This window comes from Engraulis encrasicolus, chromosome 18 (genome assembly GCF_034702125.1).
Source record: "Engraulis encrasicolus isolate BLACKSEA-1 chromosome 18, IST_EnEncr_1.0, whole genome shotgun sequence".
Taxonomy (NCBI): domain Eukaryota; kingdom Metazoa; phylum Chordata; class Actinopteri; order Clupeiformes; family Engraulidae; genus Engraulis; species Engraulis encrasicolus.
The window spans coordinates 8710419-8737431 of NC_085874.1; the positions used below are offsets into that span (position 1 = coordinate 8710419).

Sequence of the window (27013 nt, forward strand, 5' to 3'; positions counted from 1 at the left end):
ACACATTTCACTTTATTTCATTGATGTTCCACCTTCCTGAAGTTGATCATTTGAATGGCTCACGAATGGTGACCCTTGAATATTTGTTTGAACAACTAGTTCCAACTTACCTCTCACCATGATAACATGGGAAGTGTGAGTCTATATATACCAGAACATATACGTGACCATCATAATGACGGTGGGAACATGGCCATTTTTTGTGTACCACTTTAAAATGTTAAAACTCCTACAATAAACGCAGAATATAACAATGACTAATATTTTCATGCAAACCAAAGATATTCCTTAGAGGTAAATGGATTTCTGTTTGAGAAATTTAGCTCCAAGAAGTGCATTGCATGATGGTACATGCATGATGGTGCATGATGGGTAAATTAACTTTGTGTAAGCACACTTTGAATATATTTGGGTGAAGTACAATCATGGTGCACTTAGAAAAAGTGTACTTGCAATCAGGGCTTTGAACCGTTATTTTTTTCCAAACGTTCCGTTCCGAACAGAAACGGAATTATAACGTTTCCGGTTATGGGTTCCACCAATAAATTGACGTTCCCGAACCGGTTAGAACAAAAAAATATTGTTCCCGGAACGGTTAATTTCGTTCCTGTCAGCTGATTACTCCCCATAGGGCTAACTGACGTTAATTATACAAGAAAGACGGAAGTGCAAATGAGCCAGTCTACATTCCAAACTGTTTATTAAAGCGGATGAAAAGAATATCCTCCAGAATTTTGTCATTCAGGGACGACCTAAGCGGAGAAGCGGAGAATAAACCTCAATGATGAAAATGCGTGCTCCACGCTGACTTGGGTCACGGGAAACGCTATGATGGACATTGTGAGTTTGTGCATATTTGAAGCGGCCAATATTTGAAGCGGCCCAATAACGCTGAACATTCTCGGTGCGCTTTACATGCGCTTCTCTGCAATGTCTTACAATGATGCAATGGAAACTGCCCTTTTGTATGACAGTGGTTTCTCTTATTTAAGATGTGAAGTGGAGACTTAGTAGTCCACAGCTCTCTCTCCATTCAGTCAGAGAATGTCTGATGTCACACAGGACGTGAACCTCAGCCGTCATGGTAACGTGTGCAGGAAAATAATAACTTTTTTTTTTAGTTTGAGGAACGGTATTAACCGGTATTAACCGGTTACCATTATTTTTAAATAAGTGTTCCCGTTCCAGAACATAAAAAATAATAACGTTTCCGGTTTCGTTTCTGTTCCCTGTAAAATACAAAAAGTTCCCGGTTTTCGTTTTCGTTCCTTGAACCGGTTCAAAGCCCTGCTTGCAATATGTTAAAGCGATTTACTTTAAAGCGCACTATAGAAAATCACACTTCAAAGACATTTGGGTGAAGTGTAATCATATTGCACTTTAAAAAAGTACAATTGCAATATGTTATTAAAAATACACTTTTAGTAAGTTCACTATTAGAACACTATTAGTATATTCCTCTAAATACACTTTAGCCAAACATCTTCGAAGTACACTTGAAGTATGGTTCGCTAAGTGTACTTTCTTTGAGAGCAACTTAATTACATCTAATTTTAAGTACACTTTAAATAAGCATATTGTAAACATACTTTTTCTTAGCACAAAAAGCACGAGTGCACTTTTAACATGCTAAGTACACTTCAGTCATGCTTTTATTGTACTAAATTGAACCACTTTTTCACCTGGGAAGAGACAACGCCAACCAAGTCGTTCAATTAGGAAACATTGCAGCGGTTGAGCATGCCCTCAGTGTCATAGAGACAGACAGACAGACAGACAGACAGACAGACAGACAGACAGACAGTTGACGCATCACACACAGCGTGTTCAGGCTAGAGAACAGCGAGAGGGAGAACCGTGCTGTTGCCCGTTCCTGCCCATAATCTCAAACTGGCCGGTGTGTTCCACCACCTCTCATTCAATGACTGTCATTCTACTTTTTTGTAAATATTTTTTTTTAAATAAGGGTCTTCATTTGGACATGACATTTAGCAACGAGCCAGGACAGACCACCTCTTCACAAGTCAAATGATATCAGGGACACGATTTTAGGCCTGAACAAAGATTAAATGGGCTGCAAAGCCACAAGAAAGAGACTGGGTATTAATGACCCAGCTGTTGATGCATTTCTTCCAAAATGTGAGAAATACAAAATGACTATCCATCAGCCTGTCTGGGGTTCTATACAAGATTTGACCTTTTGTAGGGATTTGATAATCATGAGAACAGAAAAAAATCACCCTAGAGCTGTACGGGATGAACTAGGCAATCATATCAAAGCTACTGGGACCAAAATCACTGAGAAAACTACTGGTAGCACTTAATGCCACAGAGGTTTAAAATCCTGTAGTGCACACATGGTACCTCTACTTCAGAAGGAACCTGTGCCGTCCCACTTGAGGTTTGCCAACGGACATCAGACTGGTTTAGGATATGATAAGGAGGTGCTGTAGTCAGATGAAACCAAAATCAAGCTGTTTGGCATTATCACAATTCAATGTGTTTTGAGAGAAAGAGTACTGCTGTCTATGATCCCAAGAACATTCCAAGGGTGGGCCATTTTTTGATCTCCCAACATGACAATAATACACAACATACAGTCAAAGCAACGAAGGAGTGGCTCAATAAGAAGCATATTAAAGTCGTGAAGTGGCCTAGACAGTCTCCAAATATTAACCCTATAGTAATTCTATGGAGAGAACTGAACCTCCCATTTACCAAGCTACAGCCACAAACTATTAATGTTTTGGAGATAATCTGCAAAGAAAAATGGGCAAAAATATTTTCTACTATATGTATAAACATTGCCATCAACTCAAAGAAGCATCTGACCTCAGTGCTAGACAACTAGGACTTTGCCACAAAGCACTTTATCTTCTTTAGCTAGAGGGGTCAAATACTTATGTGCCTAAATTAAATATATTAAATATTAAATATATTATGTTAAGTTATTCTCTGGAATTTCTTTTTGATATTCTGTCTCTCCATGTTTGAATACATATTATCATACATTTATAGACTGATCATGTCTTTATTAGTGGGCAAACCGGCAAAATCAGCAAGGGATCAAATACATATTGGACTCACTGTATGTTTACTGTTTTGTATCTAGTCTGGATCTATATTTTTGTGTTAATATAATGTCAGGAATAAGAAAAAGAAGAAAAGACCAGTAGATAGGCTTGTCTATTATCTACAAAAAAAATCTTGGGTCCATATGACATCGGCATCCTAATTTTCTTGGGAAGTTAGTTCCCACGCTTTAAAAAAAACTTGTTACTCTCCTATGACCGACAATTATCCAGTAATGGAGTAGGCCTATAGCCCTTTGTTTAAAATGTCCATCTCTCTATAGCAGATCTATGTTCGGCTATGTGACATTAAAATAAAAATAAACTAAGCACAGTACTAACAGCACAAAGACACATTCTGTCTGCATAATAAAGCTGCTGCTAGAATCATAATTTGCATCGGTACCTACCGAGAATGGCATTATATTGTAGTCGAGGAGGCATACTCTTAAGGCATAAGACGTGTGAGAGTTGGCTATGCACGTTACGGGCTACAACACAACAAAGTAGGCTTATAATCATAAAGGCACTCACCTTTCTCCGTTCACCTTCTCAGTCAATGCCGACCACACATCCTCGCCTGAATATACTGCAAAAGAAATGATACAATAATACAATGCAATAGTACAAGTATACCGATATAGTCTCTTTTGGAAGTCCAGTTTGGCACCAATAAAATAAAACTTCCCCTATAAAACCCCTGCGTCGTTCTCAGCTGAAGAGAGGGCAAGGTCTAAAATCCATGATAATAATAATAATACATACGCTTTTCTTAACACTCAAAAACACTTAACTGGTGAGAACATAAAGACAGTACAAACACACAGTAAAAGGAGGTGGTTGGATACAAAAGAAAAAGACAACAGTACAAAAGAAAAAGACAACAGAAGGCAGCAACAACAGGTTGCTTGCAACCACAACTGATGAAGTCTCTGTTTTCACTAATGTGGAACAAAAGAACAAAAGAAAGAATGAGGAACTGTAATCATTTTTATTTCGTAAGTGCATAAAAGAACAGTGCAATAACACATCCATCACGCCAGAACATTTTCTTAAAACACACTTTCACCCACCACACACCATTACAGAATAGTTAAATAGGCCTACATGTGAGGAATGCACATTTTCACAAATCTCATAAACATTAGCACTGACCAGTTCGTGTCTACATTGGGACGGTACAAAGTAAAACAAAGTAAAAAGCCTCTTTTCACAAATTTACAAGATTACTTCACAAATAGTAATGATTACTCTTCAAACATCAGGGGTTGCTTTTAAATATAATACATACATATATAATAATGTTACTTTACACTCAGTGACAACAGAAGACTTCTTGTGGGGCAGGTCTCCACCTCACGGAAGATGGAGGACAGATGGAAGATAAGCTTCAAGTAATGCCAGCCATTGACAGGGGAAAGGGTGAGGGAAAGGGTGTGTGTACCCATCACCGTGTAGCTTGGTTCCAGCACGGAAAGCAAGAACAGAACATCTCAGTGCAGGGGTTTCTCTTAAGTGTGTGTGTGTGTGTGTGTGTGTGTGTGTGTGTGTGTGTGTGTGTGTCTGTGTCTGTGTCTGTGTGTGTGTGTGTGTGTGTGTGTGTGTGTGTGTGTGTGTGTGTGTGTGTGTGTGTGTGTGTGTGTGTCCAGTCTTCATCCTGTAGCTTGTTTCCAGCAGGGAAAGCAAGAGCAGAACATCTGAGCGCAGGGATTCTTCTTGCGATACCTGGTGGCAAAGATGGAGGAGAAGCTTCAAGTATGCTAGCCATTGAGAGAGAGAGAGAAAGAGAGAGAGAGAGAGAGAGAGAGAGAGAGAGAGAGAGAGAGAGAGAGAGAGAGAGAGAGAGAGAGAGAGAGAGAGAGAGAGAGAGAGAGAGAGAGAGAGAGAGAGAGAGAGAATATATATGTGTGTGTGTGTGTGTGTGTGTGTGTGTGTGTGTGTGTGTGTGTGTGTGTGTGCCTATCACCGTGTAGTGGCTTGTTTCCAGCAGGGAAAGCAAGAACAGAACAACAACAGGGGTTCCTGTGTGTGTGTGTGTGTGTGTGTGTGTGTGTGTGTGTGTGTGTGTGTGTGTGTGTGTGTGTGTGTGTGTGTGTGTGTGTGTGTGTGTGTGCGCGCGCGTTCATATTGGGAGAGAGAGGGAGAGAGAGGGAGAGAGGGTGTGTGTGCGTTCATATTGGGAGAGAGAGAGAGAGAGAGAGAGGGTGTGTGTGTGTGTGTTCTTTTTGCGGTACCTGATGGCCGTCTTGAACTTCTCGTTGGTCTTGTCCACGTAGTCGTGTGTTGCCATGACGTTGAGCTCCACGCTGTTCAGCACTGCCCCCTGCTGTTCCACCATGGTAGCGAGCGTCAGGAAGAGCTCGTGGATATCACGCAGACGGGACTCCAGCTCAACTAGCTCTTTATGGCGCTCCTGAACCTGTAAACGCACACGCACGCACACTTTATAACCAAAGCGACTTACAATCGAGGACATAATCATAGCCAACATCACGAGCAGATGCAAAGTGTACTGGAAATATACAGAACAACAAATGCAGATGCAAAGAATGGTTCGTTTTTTCAGTAGAGTACACACACACATCATGTCAAGAGACTGCCCTGGGACTAGGGCAGCTCAAGCATTTGTTTAGTAGATTACACACACACACAAAGAACTCATGGAGATCACACATCACACAGTGGGACTCGAGCTCAACTAGGTCTTTATGGCGCTCCTGAACCCACACCCACACCCACACCCACACCCACACCCACACACACACACACACACACACACATTATCAGGAACAGATCATGGATATCATGCAGACAAGACCCGAGCTCCACTTAATGCTCCACATCATGCACTCCATGATGTTTCTGAACCTATACAGACACACACACACACACACCTGTTTGAAAGCGCAGCGTGCGGTCATGCCCTCTGGGTGCAGGTCCTGTTTGAAGGCTCCCCACCCTCCCTCCTCCACCATCTCTTCCACCTGAGAAAGCAACACACACACACATGCACAAGTCAATATCATCATATGGTGTTGCTCTCCATATCAATGTGGTAACTGAAAATCAATATAGAGGATATGAAGAACAATCTGCTATCAAGAGGAGAAGAGAGGAGGAGAGGAAGAGGAGACAAGACAAGAGGAGAGGATTAGAGGGCTGACATTTTTTTGGGCTCAGGCGTCTGGTGGCGCAACAGCAACTAATGCCCATCAATGAATTAGACATTGGTGGTTGATATGCTGCGATGAATATGCTTCTTAGATGGTTCACCACAAACAAACAAAACTAAAAATACAGAGAGTGCAGACCTCCCCCAAGGAAGCGGTTTGTTAGAACATTTGACTTTGTTACATCCGATTTTTATTTGAAGTCTTTTTCTGCCTTCTTTTTGTAGTGTTAGAAACTGGAATCTCAACATTCGCGCAGTCACACAATTCAATTTTCGGTCACTAGGGGTGTCTAGATTTGTAGGCCAGCAATGGTGAAGAATCTTTTAAAAATGATCCGGATCACCACCACAATTTGTTCCTTAGGCCATTCTCAACAACTCCACAAAGTTCCAGCCAAATCAGTTCATTAGTTTTTGGGGTATCCTGCCTACAAACAGACAGACAGACCAATGTGATTGAAAACATAACCTCCTTGGAAGAGGTAAAAAATACATAAAATATTAGTGGCACTGGCTGTCGTTACAGCGACCTGATGTGTGCTACTTCTGAAACGTCACTGACCCATTAGTGTGTGTATGTGATAATGATGGTGTGTGTGTATGTGTGTACCCGTTCCTGTGTGATTGTCCTGCCCAATATCTCTGCATGCCTCTGCAGTGTGTGTGTGTGTGTGTGTGTGTGAGAGAGAGAGCGAGATGATGATGATGATGATGATGATGATGATGATGATGATGATGATGATGATGATGATGATGATGATGATGATGATGATGATGATGATGATGATGATGGGGTGTGTGTACCTGATCCTATGTCAGCGTTCTGCCCAGTAAATTTGCAGCCGTGCACTGCTCTCCTGGTGTGTGTGTGTGTGTACCTGATCCTGTCGGTGTGTGTGTGTACCTGATCCTGTGTGAGCGTTCTGCCCAGTATCTCTGCTTGTCTCTGCAGCCGTGCGCTGCTCTCCTGTCGTAGTTGAAGCTCTGCGTTGTGGTAGTCCTGCAGGGCGTCAGCCAGTGCGTGGCCCAGCGAGAGGTGCTGTCCCCTGGCCGCCCGACACACCGCCGCATAGGCCCCGTGCTGGTGCTCCAGCTCCTCACACATGCGCTCGTACGAGGCCAGTCGACGCATCAGGGCCTCAGCACGCTGCTTAACACTCAGACCTACACACACACACACACACACACACACACACACACACACACCCACACACACACACACACACACACACACACACACACACACACACACACACACACACACACACACACACACACACACACACACACACACACACACACACACACACACACACACACACACACACACATACATACACGTTTATACTAGAGATGCACCGGATCCTGATTTTTAGGATCCTGCCGGTTACCGGATCCACTGCTTAAGATCCTGCCGGATCCGGAACCGGATACCGGATCCTACGAAAGGGTTGAAACACATAGCCTACTCACGCACGCACACACACTAGGCACAGAAGGCCAGCTGACGGACTTGAGCCTCAGGTGAGCCTGAGCCTCAGCGTGCTGTTTAACATTTAAACAGGCACACACACACACACACACACACACACACACGTAAATCAATACTAACTTATAGCGTTTGAGGTCCTCATGAAGCAGAGCCTGAGTAGTGTACACACACCCACACCCATCAGTAACTAGGCCCACACACACACCCATCAGTAACCAGGCCCGCGCGCACGCACACGCACACGCACGCACACACACACACACACACACACACACACACACACACACACACACACACACACACACACACACACACACACACACACACACACACACACACACACACACACACACACACACACACACACACATCAGTATCCAGGCCCACCTATGGCATTGGATCCCCTCATGAAGCTGAGTCTGCGTACGGTCCTCTTGCAGCGTGACGCCTGAGACCGCAAACGCTCCACCTGAAGACACACAGCAGAGGGTTAATGTGTATGTGTGTGTGTGTGTCTGTCTGTCTGCGTGTGTGTGTACCTCCAAGCTTAGCAGTGCAATCTCTCTGCCTATGTCTTGCGTGTGTGTGTGTGTGTGTGTGTGTGTGTGTGTACCTCCAAGCGTAACAGTGTGATCTCTCTGTGTATGGTGTGTGTGTGTGTGTGTGTGTGTGTGTGTGTGTGTGTGTGTGTGTGTACCTCCATGCGTAGTAGTGCGATCTCTCTGCGCATGTCTTGCGCCTCCCTCAGCGCCTCCTGCATGGGGGAGTCGTCCTCCTCGAACACCACGGCCTCCTGCCTCCTCTCCTTCTCCTCCTCATCATCCTCCTCCTCTTCATCATCATCATAGTAATCCTCCTCCGAGCCACACTTGTCACTCTCCCACTTCCCTCCCCCTCCTCGCTCCCTCTCCCACTCTCCTCCGCTGGAGCCCATTGACACCTCCTCTGCCACCGCCTCCAGCTCCTCCATGCGGTCCCTCATAGCCAAGCCTGCAGACAGGAAACGCATCATAGTATAACAGGAAACACAGGCAGACAGAGAACGGACCACAATGCCATTGACAGAGACAAGAGACAACACCAACCAAGTCGTTCAATTAGTGAAAAAAGTGAAAGCCCATTGGGAAACTCCAACTCCCATTGTCATTGTGACACAGCACTCCACAGCACACAAGTGAACACTGCACACAACGAAATTGCATTTATACCTCACCCGTGCAAGGGGGCAGCCCTCAGTGGCGCCCCATGGGGAGCAGTGCGGTGGGACGGTACCATGCTCAGGGTACCTCAGTCATGGAGGAGGATGGGGGAGAGCACCGGTTGATTACTCCCCCCACCAACCTGGCGGGTCGGGAGTCGAACCGGCAACCTCTGGGATGCAAGACTGACGCCCTAACCGCTCACCCATGACTGCCCATGAATTAGGAAACATTGCAGCGGTTGAGCATGCCCTCAGTGTCATAGACACAGACAGACAGTTGACGCATCACACACAGCATGTTCAGGTGAGAGAACAGCGAGAGGGAGTGCTGTTGTCCGTTCCTGCCCATAATCTCAAACTGGCCGGTGTGTTCCACCACCTCTCATTCAATGACTGTCATTCTACTTTTTTGTAAATATTTTTTTTTAAATAAGGATCTTCATTTGGACATGGCATTTAGTATCGAGCCAGGACAGACCACCTCTTCACAAGTCTGAGAATTTGGGAACCGCAAAGTTGGTTTGTACGTAATATGTGAAACAAAAAAAATGTTTTTTTTTTTTCTGTGAACCATGATCACAACCTGGACGTCAGTAAACCCTCCTATATATCTACTCCTTGATCAGCAGGTTCATCCGGGTAACAAATGGTCACATACAGAAAAGCTCAGAGCCTGGTACGAACACAGGTGATATGCAGGTAAGCACTTGAGTTCAGAACATAACTGGTCTTAGAATGGCCACCAGCACTGTTCTAGTTGGCCTGAAAATGGCAACCGTAGTTGCGTTTCACTTAGATTTTTGTCGATTTAGAGATGTCAGTGAACTTTTGTCCATCCAGTTCAAGGGAGCGTCTCCACGGAGGCGGTATGGTGACCCTTGCAAAGAGCATCAACACAGATAAACACCTGCAGGAATTACACGGTCTGTCTGCAATCACTTTGATCCCGCGAGAGACAGTGAGAAAGACCACTGCTGGGTCTCAGATGGCGTTCTTGTGCACTTCAGGCACTGTTTCAGTGCATATGCGTCATATTGGTTGTACTGAAACATAGTGCCCGAAAAGCACAAGTGCGCCATCTGAGACATAGCATAGTTTGTCACAGCATAGTTTGTCACAGCAGGACTACATTTATTTAAATCGAACACAATTTCTAACCATCATGCAACATTTCCAGCACAGAATGCATTGCTGTCTATCTACGCATGCAGCTGTTGCGCAATGTCAAATACGCCTAGTGTCATGGAGAAAGACAGGAAACGCAGTGTTACAGTGTTGAAGATGCACAAGAAAAGAATAGCAGTCAATAACAAGCTACTGTAGCTGCTTTGTCCTAAAAAACCCTAGCCCCTCAGGTTCAAGTCAAACTAGTTCCAAATCCAAAAGTTTCTTTTGTTTCAGACATGTTAAAGTGTTTGTCTTACCTGACATGTTTCAACAGTGAAACTTCCATCTTCATCACATGGTCACATGGATGTTAAAGTGTGACGTGCTTTAAAACAGTCGATGCTGTTTGCTGCTGCATGTCGGTTGTTTTAAAGCACATCACACTTGAACATCCATGTGATTCTCTGATGAAAATGGAAGGTAAGACAAAAACTTTTACATGTCTGAAACAAACAAAAAAATTGAAGGTTTGATATAACTTTAAAAAGGTACACTGTGCAGGAAATGGTCAAAAAAGGTACTGCAACTATGCTGCTCATTGAAACTGGGCTGCCTATTGCCAAATTTGATCTTTTCTGAAAGTCTACTAAGTAATAAACTAATATTTTCCAGTATTTCCCAAGTGCAGTCATTTGTGTAGCTAAAAATGGCTATTTCTGGAAATTCAAAATGGCGGACCATGGAGAAGATCCCCCTTTTCATGTATGAAAATTGCAATTTTTCCAGTCATAATGAATACTTAGAATTTGATGGTGGTGGTACATATACATGAAAAAGGTAACATTACTGAATGGGTAGCATGAATTCTGGAAATAAGCAACTAAAAATCTCACGCAGTGTACCTTTAAGACATAATGAATGTCATACATCTATCACAGTGTTTCTCAACAGGGGTGCCGGGGCACCCTGGGGTGCCGCGGAAATGTGGCTGATAAATAAATTATGTAATATAATACATATTTGTCTAAATTGATAAGTTAATGTTAGTCAGTGGAATCTTTCATCTGCCATTTACTCACAATAAAGTAAACATAGGTGACCCCCGTCAGCTGCAACTTCGAACGTAAGTTGTGTGACGTCTCCAAATGTGTTAAATGTGTTACTTTCTAAGTTTGTGTAGTATCGGATGCCATGCCATGTTACGGCTTGTTGGTTTGGGGTGACTTGAAATTTTTCATGAATTGAAAGGGTGCCTCGCTTAAAAAAAAGGTTGAGAAACACTAACTAGTACCTTCCATCCTCCTGTTGCTTGGGGCCTGGTGATAGAAGGCTCTGGGTCATTTGATGATTTATTTTTTTCTTTTGCAAGATATTGAATACGTCATTATCTCATTTGCAATCGGAATGTTAAGTGGGATTAAGGCCCCCAAGACTTGGTCTGCCCGTGTTGACAGCGGGAAATGTTATCGTTTTCCTCTTGGAGGCCTAAGAGGACACAAGTAACAGGAAAGGATGTGAGTTTGACGTCCATCCTTGATGTTGGATGTCTACCACACTGTATTTGTCTAGAGAACATTTTTTTTCTCAGAGCAAAGGAATACTTTGTGCCAAAACATTTTTTTCAAGTGTCTACTGTCTACTCTGCAGGAACTGCACCATACTGCATTTGTGTAAGCCAAAGCATTTTTCGGGAGGGACTAAATGAAAAATTCCATGAATTGCCCACGCCTAGATTCAAACGCAAATTCAGATGAAAAAAGTTGATTATTTATATAATTACAGGCCTGCCTTATTGTAGTAAAATAATATATAGTTTATATGTTTAACCTTATACTAATGTTATGTGGGTAAATGACAGTTTTTTTGGAGTCAGACGTCAGGTGGTACACCCACAGCTAAAGCCCATGAATTAATTAATAACAAAAAAAATATTATGTAACTGCAACCAACCAATATCCTGTAAATTAACTTTAGCTCGCTTTGGATAAAAACGTCAGGTAATGTCATGAAAGTCCCACAGAATAAGAGTCCCAAGCCAAATAAAAAAACCTTAACATTCACAGGATTTCTATTCATAGGGACACTGTATACAGTCCGTAGAAATCTTGTGGACCACTTGTGGTGTCTTGTGGATCACCGGTGGTCCCCGGGCCACACTTTGAGACCACTGACCTAGACCATAGCTATATCACTCACTCACACACACCATACTGGAAATGTCCAGGACCGGTTCTGGTCGGTCACGCTGTCTGCCGTTTGCGTCAGAGGATAACAATCACACACAAACAGGAATGAGGAAACACAAACACACGCACAAACACACACACGCACCAAATTGGAACTTGACGAAACACACACACACACACACACACACACACACACACACACACACACACACACACACACCAAATTGGAACTTGACGAAACACACACACACACACACACACACACACACACACACACACACACACACACACACACACACACACACACACACACACACACACACACACACACACACACACACACACACACACACACACACACACACAATGACATGTGTGTGATGGTGTGACCATCAGCTCTGAACGCCATGACAAGCATGTTTGAGTCAACTCTGTTCTCTCTCACACACACACACTGGAGAAGTAAACAGAAACCCTACACCCATCTCCAAAAGAGTTGTCGCCTATCCATCTGTTTGGAATAACAGCTAATAACCTGACTTTCAATTAATCACTTGGCTTCAGAAGTCACTCATATGAAAGCTACAACCCTCCCGAATGAAAATGTATGTACAAAAATACATTTCATGCACCAAAGAAAGATTGACCCTTTAATGAACACAGACAGGGCAGATTTTCACAAGACAAAAGTTTTGTCTCCTATCGAACATACTGTGAAAATGAACAGATAAGTCACTTCAAAACACTTCAAATACGCAGATCGGATGTCATACTTAATCACTGATTCACTCACACCTCTCCAGAAAATCAACTTTGGCCTTAGGTGTATGTTTAGAGTCATTGTAATCATGGAAAGCAACACAATGAAAATCAATGGAGTTCAATGAGAGATGGTGTACTGCTATAGTCATTTCAGCAGACTGGCATAATCCCGGATGAATGTACAGCGTCCTCATACCCTCTTTATTAAAACTTTCTTAGTCTGTTTCACCCTTAACAGTAGTGCCAGATTCATGCAAATGCAGTTAGGGTTCTACCTTGCCAAAAAAAGACACTCCAAGTTTTATTTAAATCATTGTCAGCCGGGGCCCCAAGATGAATAAAAACATAGGTCTACAAGAGGTCAGGTGAGATGACAATCCCTCATAACTTCCCATCTGTGCATGGTTCATCTTTCCCTCTCATCACTTACAAGTTGGGAACACCATGTCATTAATCTCGCCATGTCTTTCCTCAGTTCACCTCCTGCGTGTTAAGGAAGTTTGCTTCCCTCAGAAAGAAAGAAAAACGTTTCCTCATTCTCAGCTTTTCTTCGCGCGCGCACACGCACACACACAACAATGGTAGCCTGCAGTCCTTCATAATTATCACCACTACATCACACAACAATAGGCTACAATAGCCTACAATTTTACACAGTTTCACAAAAAATGGACATAGTTCACTCCTGTAGGCCTAAACATGACAAACAACTTGTGTGTTCTAACACAACCAACTGCACCTGGATGAAATGGGCTACTATTTTAAGTCACACTGTGATTCTCTTGTAACGTTACAAGTAGCCTACAGGTCGTTACAATGTGTTGCCATGGTTGTGATTAGAAGACGTTCAAATTTGTGACACGAGCAAAATATTGTGACCATTTCTCCTCCTGATAGACTCAAATCTGAATGCAAAAAATGATGCTGAATGAACTGACCTGTCACCGGTCAATTCAAGTGAACGTTTTCATTAGTCTGGTCATCAACCGGCTTGTTCAGTAGGCCTATAATGAATTGTGTTCTTACCTGGGGAGTAATCTTAACGCTGAGTGAAACCAGTGATGCCCCGAGGACGCGGAAGATGCTGCCCGGGGCCAGGGTGAGTTTGCCCGGAGAGGACTCAGTTGATGCCCGGGTGGTAACCGATCTGTTATCTGCAATCTGAAGCGGTGATTTACAAAATCATAACAGGACCCACACACGTTAACAATACACGCATTGATGCGCACGAGCTAAATTACTTCAATTCTAATCACCGCCATTCATTGACCCTACACATTGCGTGGTCAACCCGCTCGTTGGAAAGTTAAAAACTTTCTCAAGGCGAAGGTCCTTTTTTCGCTCTACACGCCACCTGACGCAGAGCAGGAGCGTGATTACGCAATCCCAGCATCCGTCTCACGGCGCTACTGTCAGCTAAAACCTGCTTCTTCACTTTGCCGTGAGAGACATTTAATACTAGGATTCTGATACTTTTTGTTTATCATTAATTACATAGCAATATTAATCATAAAATCGAAATGGGTAGTATGTGAGCGTTATGTTATTGGCTAATTGTGGTCTCCGTGTGGAATGCCATTGGCTGGTTAAATCAGTTGAAAGTTATTCAGCCAATCCAGGTGCCAAGTACTTCCATGGCTCAGAGATATGGCAAGACGAGTTCATTTCTTCTATATTTCTGTGTGTAGCCTATTATTTCATACTCTGAGGCTGTAGATTTTCAGCCTGTGAAAGTGACATGAAATAGCTTAAACATGGAGCTAGTTCCAAAGTGTCTCATTAAGATAAATTATAGAACAATAATATTTATTATATTATATACAATATAACTTTTAGGCCTATGCAAAACATTTTTTCTTTCTTCTCTTCTGCTTTTGCTGTCTATGTCTGGGCAGTCATGGGTGAGCGGTTAGGGCGTCAGACTTGCATCCCAGAGGTTGCCGGTTCGACTCCCAACCCGCCAGGTTGGTGGGAGGAGTAATCAACCAGTGCTCTCCCCCATCCTCCTCCATGACTGAGGTACCCTGAGCATGGTACCGTCCCACCGCACTGCTCCCCATGGGGCGCCACTGAGGGCTGCCCCCTTGCACGGGTGAGGCATAAAATGCAATTTCGTTGTGTGCAGTGTTCACTTGTGTGCTGTGGAGTGCTGTGTCACAATGACAATGGGAGTTGGAGTTTCCCAAGGGGCTTTCACTATGTTGTATGTCCTCTTATTGGGCCTAGAGCCTGTAATAAAGTTAATAACAGGTATAATATTTAATCTGTAATGGTGTGGTCATGGCATGGAACACAGATATCATGGAGGGTGGGACTCTACATCCAATTTCATTAGGACTTGGGGACTACATACTGATATAAGCCACACTATGAGTGCGTCTTAATATGCGACCTTGCCTCCTCCACTTGCGCTTGTCTCCTCGTCCCGCCTCCTGGCCCCTTTCCCAGCTGTCAGCCTAGCCACAACAACTTTTGAGGGACTGTTTTTCATTCACCATCCCAATTGCAAATGAGAAAAAGACTTTCACGAGCTTTTGCAAGATATTGAAATATAATGCTGTTGTCAGTGATGTCATCATGACGAGAAGCAAGTGGAGGAGGCAAGTGGAGGATGCAAGGTTGCATATTAAGACGCACTCTATGTAATACTAAGATCATGGAGGGTGCGACTCAAATGCACTGGGTTCTTTCTAATGTCCTAACTCCCGTCCTAACTTGCTCCCTTGCCTTCGTGTGGCCTCAAGATGACGTCACGGACTTCAGAAGTGTATTTCCATATTACATTCAATATTGTAACACTCAATATTACAATATCTTGCAAAAGCGCAATTCTGATGTAGGTCCGAGGGCCACATGTGACCCGTCTCCTCACTCAGTGCGGCCCATAGATAAAGCACAATTAAAATAATGATAATAATGGCCAGATGTTTTTTAAATCACCATTGAATCAATCAATTTTAATTATACTGTTGGCTGATAGAGGACACTCTTATTCCTTCCAAACAATACTGGCAGTCAGTCAGCAACCAACCGCACCTCAAACTCTTGTGAGTTGAAGTCACATCCGTGGTCATAAATGTCTAGTCACTAGAGGGGGTTCATACGCACCCCCTTACTTTTTCATTCCTATGTCTAGTTCAGACATACTTGTATGAACATTGCTGCAAATTTTCCTGTTGTTGTTTGTCAGAGGTCATCTTGGAAACTGTGCAATAGCGATTAGTTCTAGTCGTATGGCCCTCTGATGGTGCTGATGAAAAAATGTGGCCATTCTTATCATGAAAGTTGCCCATCCCTGCACTAACTGAATCTAGAGGTGGGACATTGCAGTACATTATAGGCACACTGGGACACTATGGTATATTAAAGGCCCACTAGGGGCTGGGGAGTACGTTGCTGTCAAGGTAATACTTAGGTCATGGAGGGCTGAACTGAAATAGCGGTGGTGCACCATATTAAAGGAACACACTATGTTATACTGAGGTCTAATCACCCTTACGTAGTAAAATGCTACGTGTATAAAAATCATGACTAAAGAGCCTTGGAGTTTTACTACTTATTTAAACTTCTTATTTACAGTGATGGATGGTTGTTTTGGACACAGTAGCTCTGGACACATCCTGGTCATTTGAGTTTCAAAATGTCTGGCCATACGACAAATACGGGAAAGTAGAAGACAGTGAAATTCCCACTGGGAAACTACCATTGTCATGTTACACAGCACTCCACAGCACACAAAACAACATCTGTTGCATCTGTTGCCTTCTTACCCGCGCAAGGGGGCAGGCCAACTCGTGCCCCAAGGGAGCAGGTTGATGAGACTATACCTCAGCCATGGGGAAGGATGGGGAGGACAGGGGACAGCACTGAGCAACCCCACCAACCTGGCAGGTCGAGAAGCAAACAGGTAACTCTTGGGCTACACACCTGACACGTTAACCACTTACCCATGAGTGCCAAATGTCATGAAAATGCCACAACCGCAGCTATGATATGGCATGGAGTGCCTTGGTCTGACTGCCTACCATCTTCACTGGCTACCAAAAGGCGTGGACTGGTATGAGGTATAACTCATAGGTGCCGGAAAGGGGGATGCAGTGGTGCATTTGCATTCTCACTTTTGGACTCCCCAAATGAGGCTTTCTCAACTTTAACGGCAGACAAATTATTGGAGTGCAGTAGCAGTAACCATAGGCGTAGCCAGGGGTGGGCCTGGGTGGGCCTGGGCCCGCCCACTTGACATCCAAGCCCACCCCATTCACACTTGACAGTCAACGGTTGCCTCATTGAACTATAATTAATGGCATAGCACTGAGCAATAATTAATAATTTTGACAAAAGTCTGGTTCATCTTCTATGATTTCTATGATTTTTCAATTTCAAAGTATCATTTTTGAGCACGATATTATAATATCTACCTATACGCTTTCGGGTTGGGCCCGTCCGTTTTTTTCTGGGCCCACCTGTTTTATTATTTCTGCCTACGCCCCTGGCAGTAACATTGTTAATAAATAAAGAATAAAGGTAAAAAATGCACCATCACTTTAAAACTCTTTCCAGAGCCCTTGGTAGAACTTCATATCTAGCATCTCCAGTGTCTACCATGGGCATGAGGTGGTAGGCCATATCACCTCATATCTACCACCGTTCCTGGCTGCCACAGGCATGTGCCGGAATGAATACAGAAATATTCTCTCTGGTAATATCTTGATCTCCTTCCTTGAGATGAGTCAACATGGTAACAAAGCTGAGTCACTGGTAACAAAGCTGAGTCACTGGTACAGTAACAAAGCTGAGTCATCCTGTTTCATGATTGGTTAGAGTGACAGCATAACTCCTCATAATGTTTTTTGGTTGGTTATGTAATCCCCCCCACTGTCTTGGCCGTTCTGTGACCACTGACATCATCGTCATCCTCATCTTCATCCTCATAATCATTACCTACGGGTTCCTGAAGGATCTCACGTTTCGTTGCTTTTCTGCCATTCATGTGTTTATTTACTGTTTTTGCTATCTTTAAATTACAAAGACAAACTTTGCCTATCTGACGTTTGAATCACAAGGACGCACAGCAAGACAATACCCTCTGTGCGGAGACGCCAGCTGTTCAAACTCGCCCCCTCCGGGATGAGAAACTCGACCCTCAGGTGAAGGAGGTATCCAGTTGTTGCGCGTGCACAGGAATACCACGTGCCCAGGGGAGACGTGGGCCAAATGTATTGATATGTGTGGTAAACGCTTAATATGATGTATTGAGAATTCCTATGATGTGTTTGGTATCAATCTGATGGAAATACTTTGAGTGGTGAACAGGTCTCGGTCTTGTAATTGTTTTAGGTAATGTAATAAAAATGTAGTATTTTAGGATTTGGTACAACTTGGCTAGAAGCTAAAGTTCCCAAGCCAAACCCCTTGGCGTTAGGACTGCCCATGTTCAGGTAACTGATTGCTCATTGGTCCCTGGCTGCGGTCGTCCCACGAGACAACCAAGTATTAAACTTTGATGTAATGATCAAATCTTTGAGTCGAAACCCGGTAAAGGGCTCCCGTGAACCTCAATTCACGTAGTATTTTCCCCTTAATTTAGGTACATTGGCTTCTTACAACATTGTATTCTGTTCGTAATCGTTTGCTGACACAGTAGGTTTTGTCTGCTAATAAAATTTCATACAAATCTGGGGAAGAATTCCGTTTGGTCTATGCATATGTTTATTGTTCTGGTTATTGGTAATTCGGCAGTAAGGCTCATTCCCTGTGGATGGAGCGAGGCACACACACTTTGGACCAACAAAGATTGGATCCGACGTCACTGGTGTTTACCTGGGGGTGAAATATGTCATGAAAACTGGGACGTATGAGCGGGGTGATTGCATCTCTTTTAGGCCGTGTAGCCTCCGCCCGTTAACCTGAGGCAGTCGATCAGTCGCGGGACACGGAGGAAACACCTCTTTTAATAGCTGTAATACCATCCTGGCACCATGACCTCTGTCTCATTCCTTAACGACTTACGTGCAGGTCTGGGCCCTCAAATAACCAAAAGTCGCGCGCTGATGGAGCACCAACGAAATGAACCCTTAACTAGCTGAACCCAGACGTAACAGAGATTGGTAGACTAATCATTTTATAACAGTAATATAGTAATTAAGTGCAATCAATTACATTGGACCTAGAGAGTCTTTCGACTGAGACTCTATTAATTGCGGTATTGGAAATAGGATGAAATGAAATCTTTTCTACAGTCCAGAGCGGAAGTGTTCCTGATCCTAAATAGTACCGTCGTTGGGTATTTAGGAGTTTACAGTTAAAGTAGCACCATAACTCCTCATACTGGAATATGATTGGATGAGGGGTTCTGAGGAGCAGAGGAAACATTACACATAGACACACAGACTTTCTCTCTCTCTCTCTCTCTCTCTCTCTCTCTCTCTCTCTCTCTCTCTCTCTCTCTCTCTCTCTCTCTCTCTCTCTCTCTCTTCCTCTCTCTCTCTCTCTCTCTCTCTCTCTCTCTCTCTCTCTCTCTCTCTCACACACACACACACACAAATGTCAAACCAAGAGTCCAAACACAAAACACAACAAATACATCACATGCTCTAGCCTACAGTCACAAAGTCCTGTGGCTAGTCATGTATAGTATTTGATGTGTCTGATGGACATGCGTGTCTATCAGAAACACTGCAACCACAATAGAATAGAAAACTTCACCACATGTAATTCATAAAACATCTAAATCTTAATAATATAACCTTTAATCATACAATATTTAATTGATACATTTCATATGGTCTCTAATGAACAAAGAATTTAATTAAGCATTTATGCTATCAGATCAAATATATTACAATAAATACAAAAACAGCAATGCATTCACATCACCGCGATAAACAAAACAAAAAAACACACAAACAAACAGAATAATACATGCACAAGAATGCAGAACACAAGGAAGGCCCTCCATAACATATTATGAATGAAATAGAGAGATTACAAAGCACACATGGTACCATAAAATAATTACAGTATATTACACAACACATACAATTTATATTTATATCACAACATCTATTTATTTCTGTAAGCTTTATGCAATATGTTTGACCGGTTTACTGTCTGCACCGCATGTTAACAGTTGTGCCCAATTGATCTGTCTGGCAATGTATATTACAGTACGTGTATCTTTTATAAGGCCTAATGTGTGAGCAACTATACACCTTCATTTCCTTCGAGATCAATAAAGCAACTCTACAACTCTAAGATTAGTGCACCAGGGGTTATGGAGCAAAGAGCCTTGAGAGTGAGATGGCTTACTGACTGGAGCAGATATTGGCCATCAGGAAGTAATGAGGTTCTGTCGTATTGTGACAAGTTGCAGATTACACCCCAGCCCTATAGATGGCGCTAGCACACACGTCCTGTAGACATCAGTGAGTACAGGTCTCAGTTTGGGGGAGTCATATGTAGGAAGCAGCTAAAGAATATCTCGCAGAAAAGGCTGTTGTGGGTTATGGGTCAGTAATGTGTGCTGCCTTGTCTATGGGTTGGTAATGTATTGCGTAATGTGTGTGTAATGTGTGATGTGTAATGTGTGCAATGTGTTTTTTGTAGCAGGGGAAGCAGCTGTAGAACATCCTCTTGAAGGGGTTGGCCTTGTCTATAGATAATGTGTGTTGCCTTGTCTATGGTCGAGTAATGTGATTTGTAGCATGTAATGTGTATTGTGTGAAATGTGTAATGTGTAAAGTGTATTGGGTAATGTGTATTGTTTGTAATAATGTGTGTGATGGTGTTATTTATAACAGGGGAAGCATCCACAGAACATCCTCTTGAAGGGGTTGGCCTTGTCGTGCTTCTTGGCTTTGGTCAATCGGACGAGCGCTTCCTCCAAGTGGGCGTCGGCCTTCTGCACGTGCGTCAGGATGGAATCCATCATGGGTCCCTGCACAGTGGAGATTACAAATACACTTCATTTTGTCCAGAAAACGTAGGTAGTACGTACGTAGCCTACCTGTCATGTCACTTTACTACTCCATGTCATTTTTACAAGACCTGCTCCTGGTCTACTTCATGTCATGTTTTACCTGCTCCTGTTCTGTCTGAATGTCCTACCATGCTGTGTTGTCTTGATCCCGTTCCCAATGTCTTACTACATGTTGTGTTTTACCTATTTCTAGTCTCACTGCCCTACTCTATGTTGGTACTCCATGTGGTGTTTTTTTTACTTCCTTCTAGTCTCATTGTCCTACTTAGTCATATTTACCTGCTCCTGTCCTGTCTGATGTACAGTACTCCATACAATGATTTAACCTGTTCTCACTGATTGTCCTACTCCACTACCTGCTCCTGCTCCTGCTCTCACTGCCTTACTCCATGTCGTTACTCCGTGTCGTGTTTTACCTGCTCCTCCACCAGCATGGCGACGTCCAGGAAGACCTCGTGGACGCTCCTGATACGCCGTTCCAGGTCCAGCAGCTCCTGGTGCCGTCGCTCGATCTGGGGATGGACAACACCAGACAGAGAAATAGATTTTGAATACACTCACATTTAAATATGCCAGAGAGAGAGGTTAATAGGTCACTCCCATTTACAAACATGTACGCCAGAGAGAGAACAGAATTTGTCCGACTGCCTGGGAGTACGGGAGCTGGACAAATCTGAAAATCCACCCAGATTCCAGAGTGATTTGCAAAGATGAGCGGAAGCACGCAGATCTGGTGAAAGCCGGGTTAATGAGTCTTTGCCATTGGTCTATTTCCTGGAAATTAGGACCATTTCCAATCTCGTTTGTCACTTCCAATGGTGATCCACATTCCCATTACAGCCTACAGAGTGCTTCCCACGGGAAACAGATCTTTAATGTAATACGGAATCATGGAACCATAGAAATTGACCCATGGAACTACATAATTGTAGAGTGCTTCCCTTATGACCGAGCCAGGCCATGCCCTCCTAGCAACGCAACACCTTCAGCGCTGCTTCTAGTCAGGCCAGGTGCGATACAAATATCGTTTCTGAGCTCCAGAGAAATCATGAACTCCACCCACTTTGTCGGGAAGCAATCAAGTTTGAGCAGCTCCAACGGCCCTGGGTAGAGGCGTGTTCAAGGCAGTGACATGGTTTAAGCAGACACGTTTTATTGGGACTAAGAAAATGTTTGGTTTAAACTTTGGCACAAGTATCCCAATCGAATCTCACGCACATCCAGTGACTGGTTTCGGGTGCAGGTTCAAAAAAAGTGAATCCATAGGTAATGAAGAAAACCGCACACCGATGAACTCCCATTTAAGCCATTTTATTGCGTGACGTTTCGGGCCAACCTGGCCCTTCCTCAGACTAAGAACTTGGGCACAGCCTTTTCTGGCCTTGACCAGGAGCAAACCAAGGGAGACGGGTCTATGATAGACATACAGCTCCAGGCCACTTTATTAGAATAGCATGAAAAAGTTGATTTATTTCCATAATTCCATCAATAATGTTAAAATGTCATGGATTATAGATTCAAGGCCCAGTTTTTTAACTATTCCAATCATTAAATTGTTTATTTTTACATATTTTGGTCTTCTAGCTCAAAAAACCCATGAATTGGGGAAATCACATTTCAACTGATTTGATGTGCACTGATGTGAAACGAATTTGATGAAGAAAATTGTGATTTTATTACAATATGCTAATAATGCGAATTCCCCAATTCATGGTTTTTTTGAGCTGGAAGGCCAAAATATGTGAAAAGAAAAAAATGAATGATTGGAATAGTTAAACAACTGGGCCATGAATCTACAATCCATGACAGTTTAACATTATTGATGGAATTATGGAAATAAATCAACTTTTTCATGCTATTCTAATAAAGTGGCCTGGAGCTGTAATAAGTGCTAACCATGGAACTACATAACTGCAGAGTGCACCATCGAAAACAGCGGAATCCTACTTGTTTGAAGGCTGAATCCTACCTGAATTACATAAAACCTCGTTTAACGTAGGAGATATGAATAATAGATGTATCTTGTACCTGTATAATCTCTACGTAAACCAAATCTGGTTAAATGCAGAATTTGTAAACCGTACCTGATTAAGTGCGGTGCGCGCTGTCTTGCCCTCAGCGAGCAGGTTATCAGCGAAGACGTTCCACTGTCCATTCTCCATCACATCATCCAGCTGCTCTGACGTCATGTCGCGGCCTACGATCTCCATCTGCCGGCGGATCTGATTGGAGCACGCCTGGCGATGACTCATCTCCACCTGCTGGTATTCGCTCATGGCGTCGCGGAAGGCATTGCTGAGGCAGGCGTACTGTGTTCGACCGATTCGCGCCACCGCTGTGTTCACACCGAGCTCAGCCTCTCGTTCCCGAGTGTGCTCATCCATACGCCGAAGACGACCCAGCACCTGCACAAACACACACGCACGCACGCACACACACACACACACACACACACACACACACACACACACCATTAGCACCACAAAAACACACCCACACTTGTTGGAAATCTCATTAATTAATTAATCCTGGAAAAACCCTCATTTATAGGTTATGATCCCTTCACTCCAGGACAGGTAGAAAGCAGATCCAAAAAGCACTGTTTTACTTCCTGATTTATCTACTTTTATTTACTTAGTTACTTGTCGCTCTTGTTCTATACTCATCTGAAAATCCTGGACACATTTGCGGACAGTGGCCTTAAGCTGTGCACGTATCAAGAGAGCTCGAAGTGCAGTAGTGTTCATTGTGAAGACTGGAGACTAGGTTAGCCAACCAAAAGAGATGTCACCGTTAGAGACTTAAATTAAACAGTTGACCCCCCCTATCATATCACAAACCTTTAACATGATTGAACATGAATCACAATATACAAAGTAAAAATAGCAGCACATGGTACAAATAGTACAGCAGCACATGGGGAGAGGCAGCAAGAACAGGGAGACATTGAGTTTCCCACACACCCACATACACACACACACATACAGTACGCACACCTCCTCACTCTGTGCCTTGATCTTTCACACACTACAAATACAACCCACACCCGTCCTCAAACTCCCCCTCACCTCCTCCCCGCGTCTCTTGATGTCCTGTCCGATGGCGTTGGCGTCGTGTTTGACGGCCGTGGTGCGAGTCGGCTCGCTCAGGAGGCGTCCGTTCTGCTCACGGAGACGCTACAAGGTCAAAAGGTCAAAGTCAACTTTAAAGTCAAGTTCCTCACGTGGACACAGCCACTCTGGCTCTCTATCACACACATACACGCACACACACACACACACACACACACACACACACACACACACACACACACACACACACACACACACACACACACACACACACACACACACACACACACACACTCGCACACTCTCTTACACCCACACCCACCCACACACACACACACACACACACACACACACACACACACACACACACAGACTCTCTCGCTCTCTCTCTTGCACTCCCTCTCTTACACACACACACACACACACACACACACACACACACACACACACACACAAACACACACACACACACACACACACACACACACACACACACACACACACACACACACACACACACACACACACACACACACACACACAGTAGTACCTTGACATCGAGTTTTAGCAGTTGGATCTCCCTGCGGATTTCCTGAGCTTCCTGCAGGACCTCCTCCACGTCCTCGGCATTGTCCCACACCACCGCCCTCCCCCACACCACCTCAGAGGTCAAAAGGGAAGGTCAAACGTTAATGCTCAAATTCATTTCTATAGCACATTAAAAGGTTAGCGCTAACTCCACCAAAACCTCAAAGATCAAAGGGCAAAAATACAGGTACAGTGTTTCACAAACGTGTACCCTCTTATTTGACCAGGGGTTTAGATATGAATGGCTGTATTTTGAGAGAATAATACATTTATACAGTTGCATGTAGTTATATCAGAGATTATAAGATTCTTCCTGTAGTCTCTCTGGTTGTAAAGTAAAATGCGTAGAATTTCTGGAAATATAAGAACAATATTCTTACCAACAGATTTTTTTGACAATGTGCTTTTACAAATGTAAAAAACAAAAAAACATTAATACGCAATGTTAGTGCACTTAACCTCCTTATCATCATCCAATATGTAAAGAATAACGGCCGACGAGGAGTCCTGATATCAAGGGAAATAATCGACAAGGCAGAGCATTCTAATAGCCCGACAGCGCAGCCAAAATAATTTCATAAATGAAGCTGGTGTATTATAATAGTAATTACTAATAATTACATCAGTAATGCTAGTGTGCTTTACCTCCTCATCCTCATCCTCCAGGTCCACTGTTGTCATGGTTACCGCCACAGGCTCTCCACAATCCACTGCCCTCTCGCCCTGCAGGCCTGCCGAACCCCCAAAGCCCCCCCCTGACTCCTCCTTCCACGCTGGTGACCCCCCATACGCTACTCCCATACCCCCAAACCCCCCTGAGCCCCCAAACGCTGCTCCTGTCCCCTCCTTCCACCCTGGTGAGGTCCCGTGCTCCCCTGCTCTGTCCCCATAACCCTCTCTGCTGTCCCCATCGCCTCCTGTCCTCTCCCCGTACTCCTCTTCATCCATTTCAAACCCCTGGTTAACCCTCTCCTGTCCGCCGTACTCCGCATTAACCCCTTCCTGCCCATCGTAGCCCACATTAACCCCTTCCTGCCCCTGCTGCTGAAGATGCTCCTCCCATTCACTGAGAGCCTGCAGGTGGCTCAGGCGGTCTCGCATCCTCCCTGCATACACACACACACACACACACACACACACACACACACACACACACACACACACACACACACACACGCACGCACACACACACACACACCAACACAAATGCACACAAGCGCGCATGCATGCACATACAGACACAAACAGCAAGAAAAGAGCTTAGAACATTCTGAAGTGCAGCGCATACACATAGATGGAGATGTATTTAAATACACACTGATACACACATGCACACAGACAGACACACAAACATAAACTCAGTAGCTGAGACCATGACTATATTTTTTTGCCTCAAAAACCCAACCTGACACACACACACACACAGCCTCCCACATCCATACTTCCTGGAGTCTCCAGCTGCACAGACACACACACACACACACACACAATAGTTTTCAGCAGAGGCGTGTCTCACCAAACAAGTTTCGAGAGTCTCATCTCGCCTCTTAATGTCCTAGCTGCTACTGACAGAACACGACTAACACACTCTCACCTAAAGTGACATTAGTACAGTTTGGAGTGCAGTTTGCTTATGGCCTAGTGGTTAAGGAGATGGGCTTCAAATCAAAGAGTTATAGGTTCGAATCCCATCCTTCCACTCCCTACCACCTCCATGGCTGAGGTGCCCTTCAGCAAGGCACCTGACCCCATACTGCTCCAGGGACTGTAGCCAATACCCTGTAAGTTAACTGTAAATCACTTTGGTTAAAAGTGTCAGCTAAGTGTAATGTAATGAAATGATGCTGTAAGTGCCTGTACATGACATAGAAAATGACAAGTGTCCTACCTGTTGGCGTGTGCTGTGTCTCTTTGGTTCAGTGTCACACCAGTCACAGTGGCATCCTCTTGTCTTTTTCCCACTTCTCGCCTGTTCTCTCTCCTGCGCTCTTCTCTTCTCTCTTCTCCACTTATCACCTGTTCTCTCTCCTGCTCTCTTCTCTTCTGCTCTCCTCTGTTCTCTCCTCCTCTCCGCTCCACTCAGCTCTTCACCTGCTGAAGAGGGCGCAATGGCAATATGCACACTTGGGCACACACACCTGGGCGTGCGCCTTACGTCAAGGAATCTTATTTTAGACTCACACCCGTTTGTATGTGTGTGTGTGTGTGTGTTCCATGGGAGTTTTACATCACCTGGAATGTGACCAGTCCAACCTGCTCCAGCCAGTTATGCACAAGGCTTCCTCACACAAACACACACTCTCACAAACACATTCTCATTCTCTCTCTCTCTCTCTCTCTCTCTCTCTCTCTCTCTCTCTCTCTCTCTCTCTCTCACATACACAC

At 44.0% G+C, this 27013-nt stretch overlaps 2 protein-coding genes across 4 annotated transcripts in view; both read right to left on the bottom strand.

The window, feature by feature from the left end:
- Window positions 1–14405, bottom strand: part of LOC134468969 (syntaxin-11-like) — an 18821-nt gene extending 4416 nt beyond the window's left edge. The window contains exons 1-7 of one of the 2 annotated variants that reach the window (XM_063222930.1): window positions 14018–14405; window positions 8433–8725; window positions 8123–8204; window positions 7148–7407; window positions 5966–6055; window positions 5306–5490; window positions 4698–4796 (exon numbers count right to left, since the gene is read on the bottom strand). In XM_063222930.1, the coding sequence (XP_063079000.1) occupies window positions 4724–4796; window positions 5306–5490; window positions 5966–6055; window positions 7148–7407; window positions 8123–8204; window positions 8433–8717 (975 nt within the window). In that variant the 5' untranslated portion in view covers window positions 8718–8725; window positions 14018–14405 and the 3' untranslated portion in view covers window positions 4698–4723. Of the gene's footprint in view, window positions 1–4697; window positions 4797–5305; window positions 5491–5965; window positions 6056–7147; window positions 7408–8122; window positions 8205–8432; window positions 8726–14017 lie in introns of those variants that run through there. The other variant, XM_063222929.1, reaches the window with a different exon arrangement.
- Window positions 14406–19778: 5373 nt separating this feature from the next.
- Window positions 19779–26737, bottom strand: LOC134468970 (syntaxin-11-like). Of its 2 annotated transcripts, XM_063222933.1 has the most exons (7): window positions 26517–26737; window positions 25614–25734; window positions 24591–24687; window positions 24038–24145; window positions 23054–23374; window positions 21386–21481; window positions 19779–20927 (listed from the first exon to the last, which is right to left on the bottom strand). In XM_063222933.1, the coding sequence occupies exons 2-7, from the start codon at window positions 25727–25729 to the stop codon at window positions 20778–20780; spliced, it is 888 nt and encodes a 295-aa protein (XP_063079003.1). In that variant the 5' UTR covers window positions 25730–25734; window positions 26517–26737; the 3' UTR covers window positions 19779–20777. The 2 variants fall into 2 exon arrangements, with proteins under 2 accessions (XP_063079003.1, XP_063079002.1); XM_063222932.1 differs by lacking the exons at window positions 25614–25734; window positions 26517–26737 and adding an exon at window positions 25274–25355 and having other exon boundaries at window positions 24591–24701.
- Between the last annotated feature and the right edge of the window lie 276 nt (window positions 26738–27013).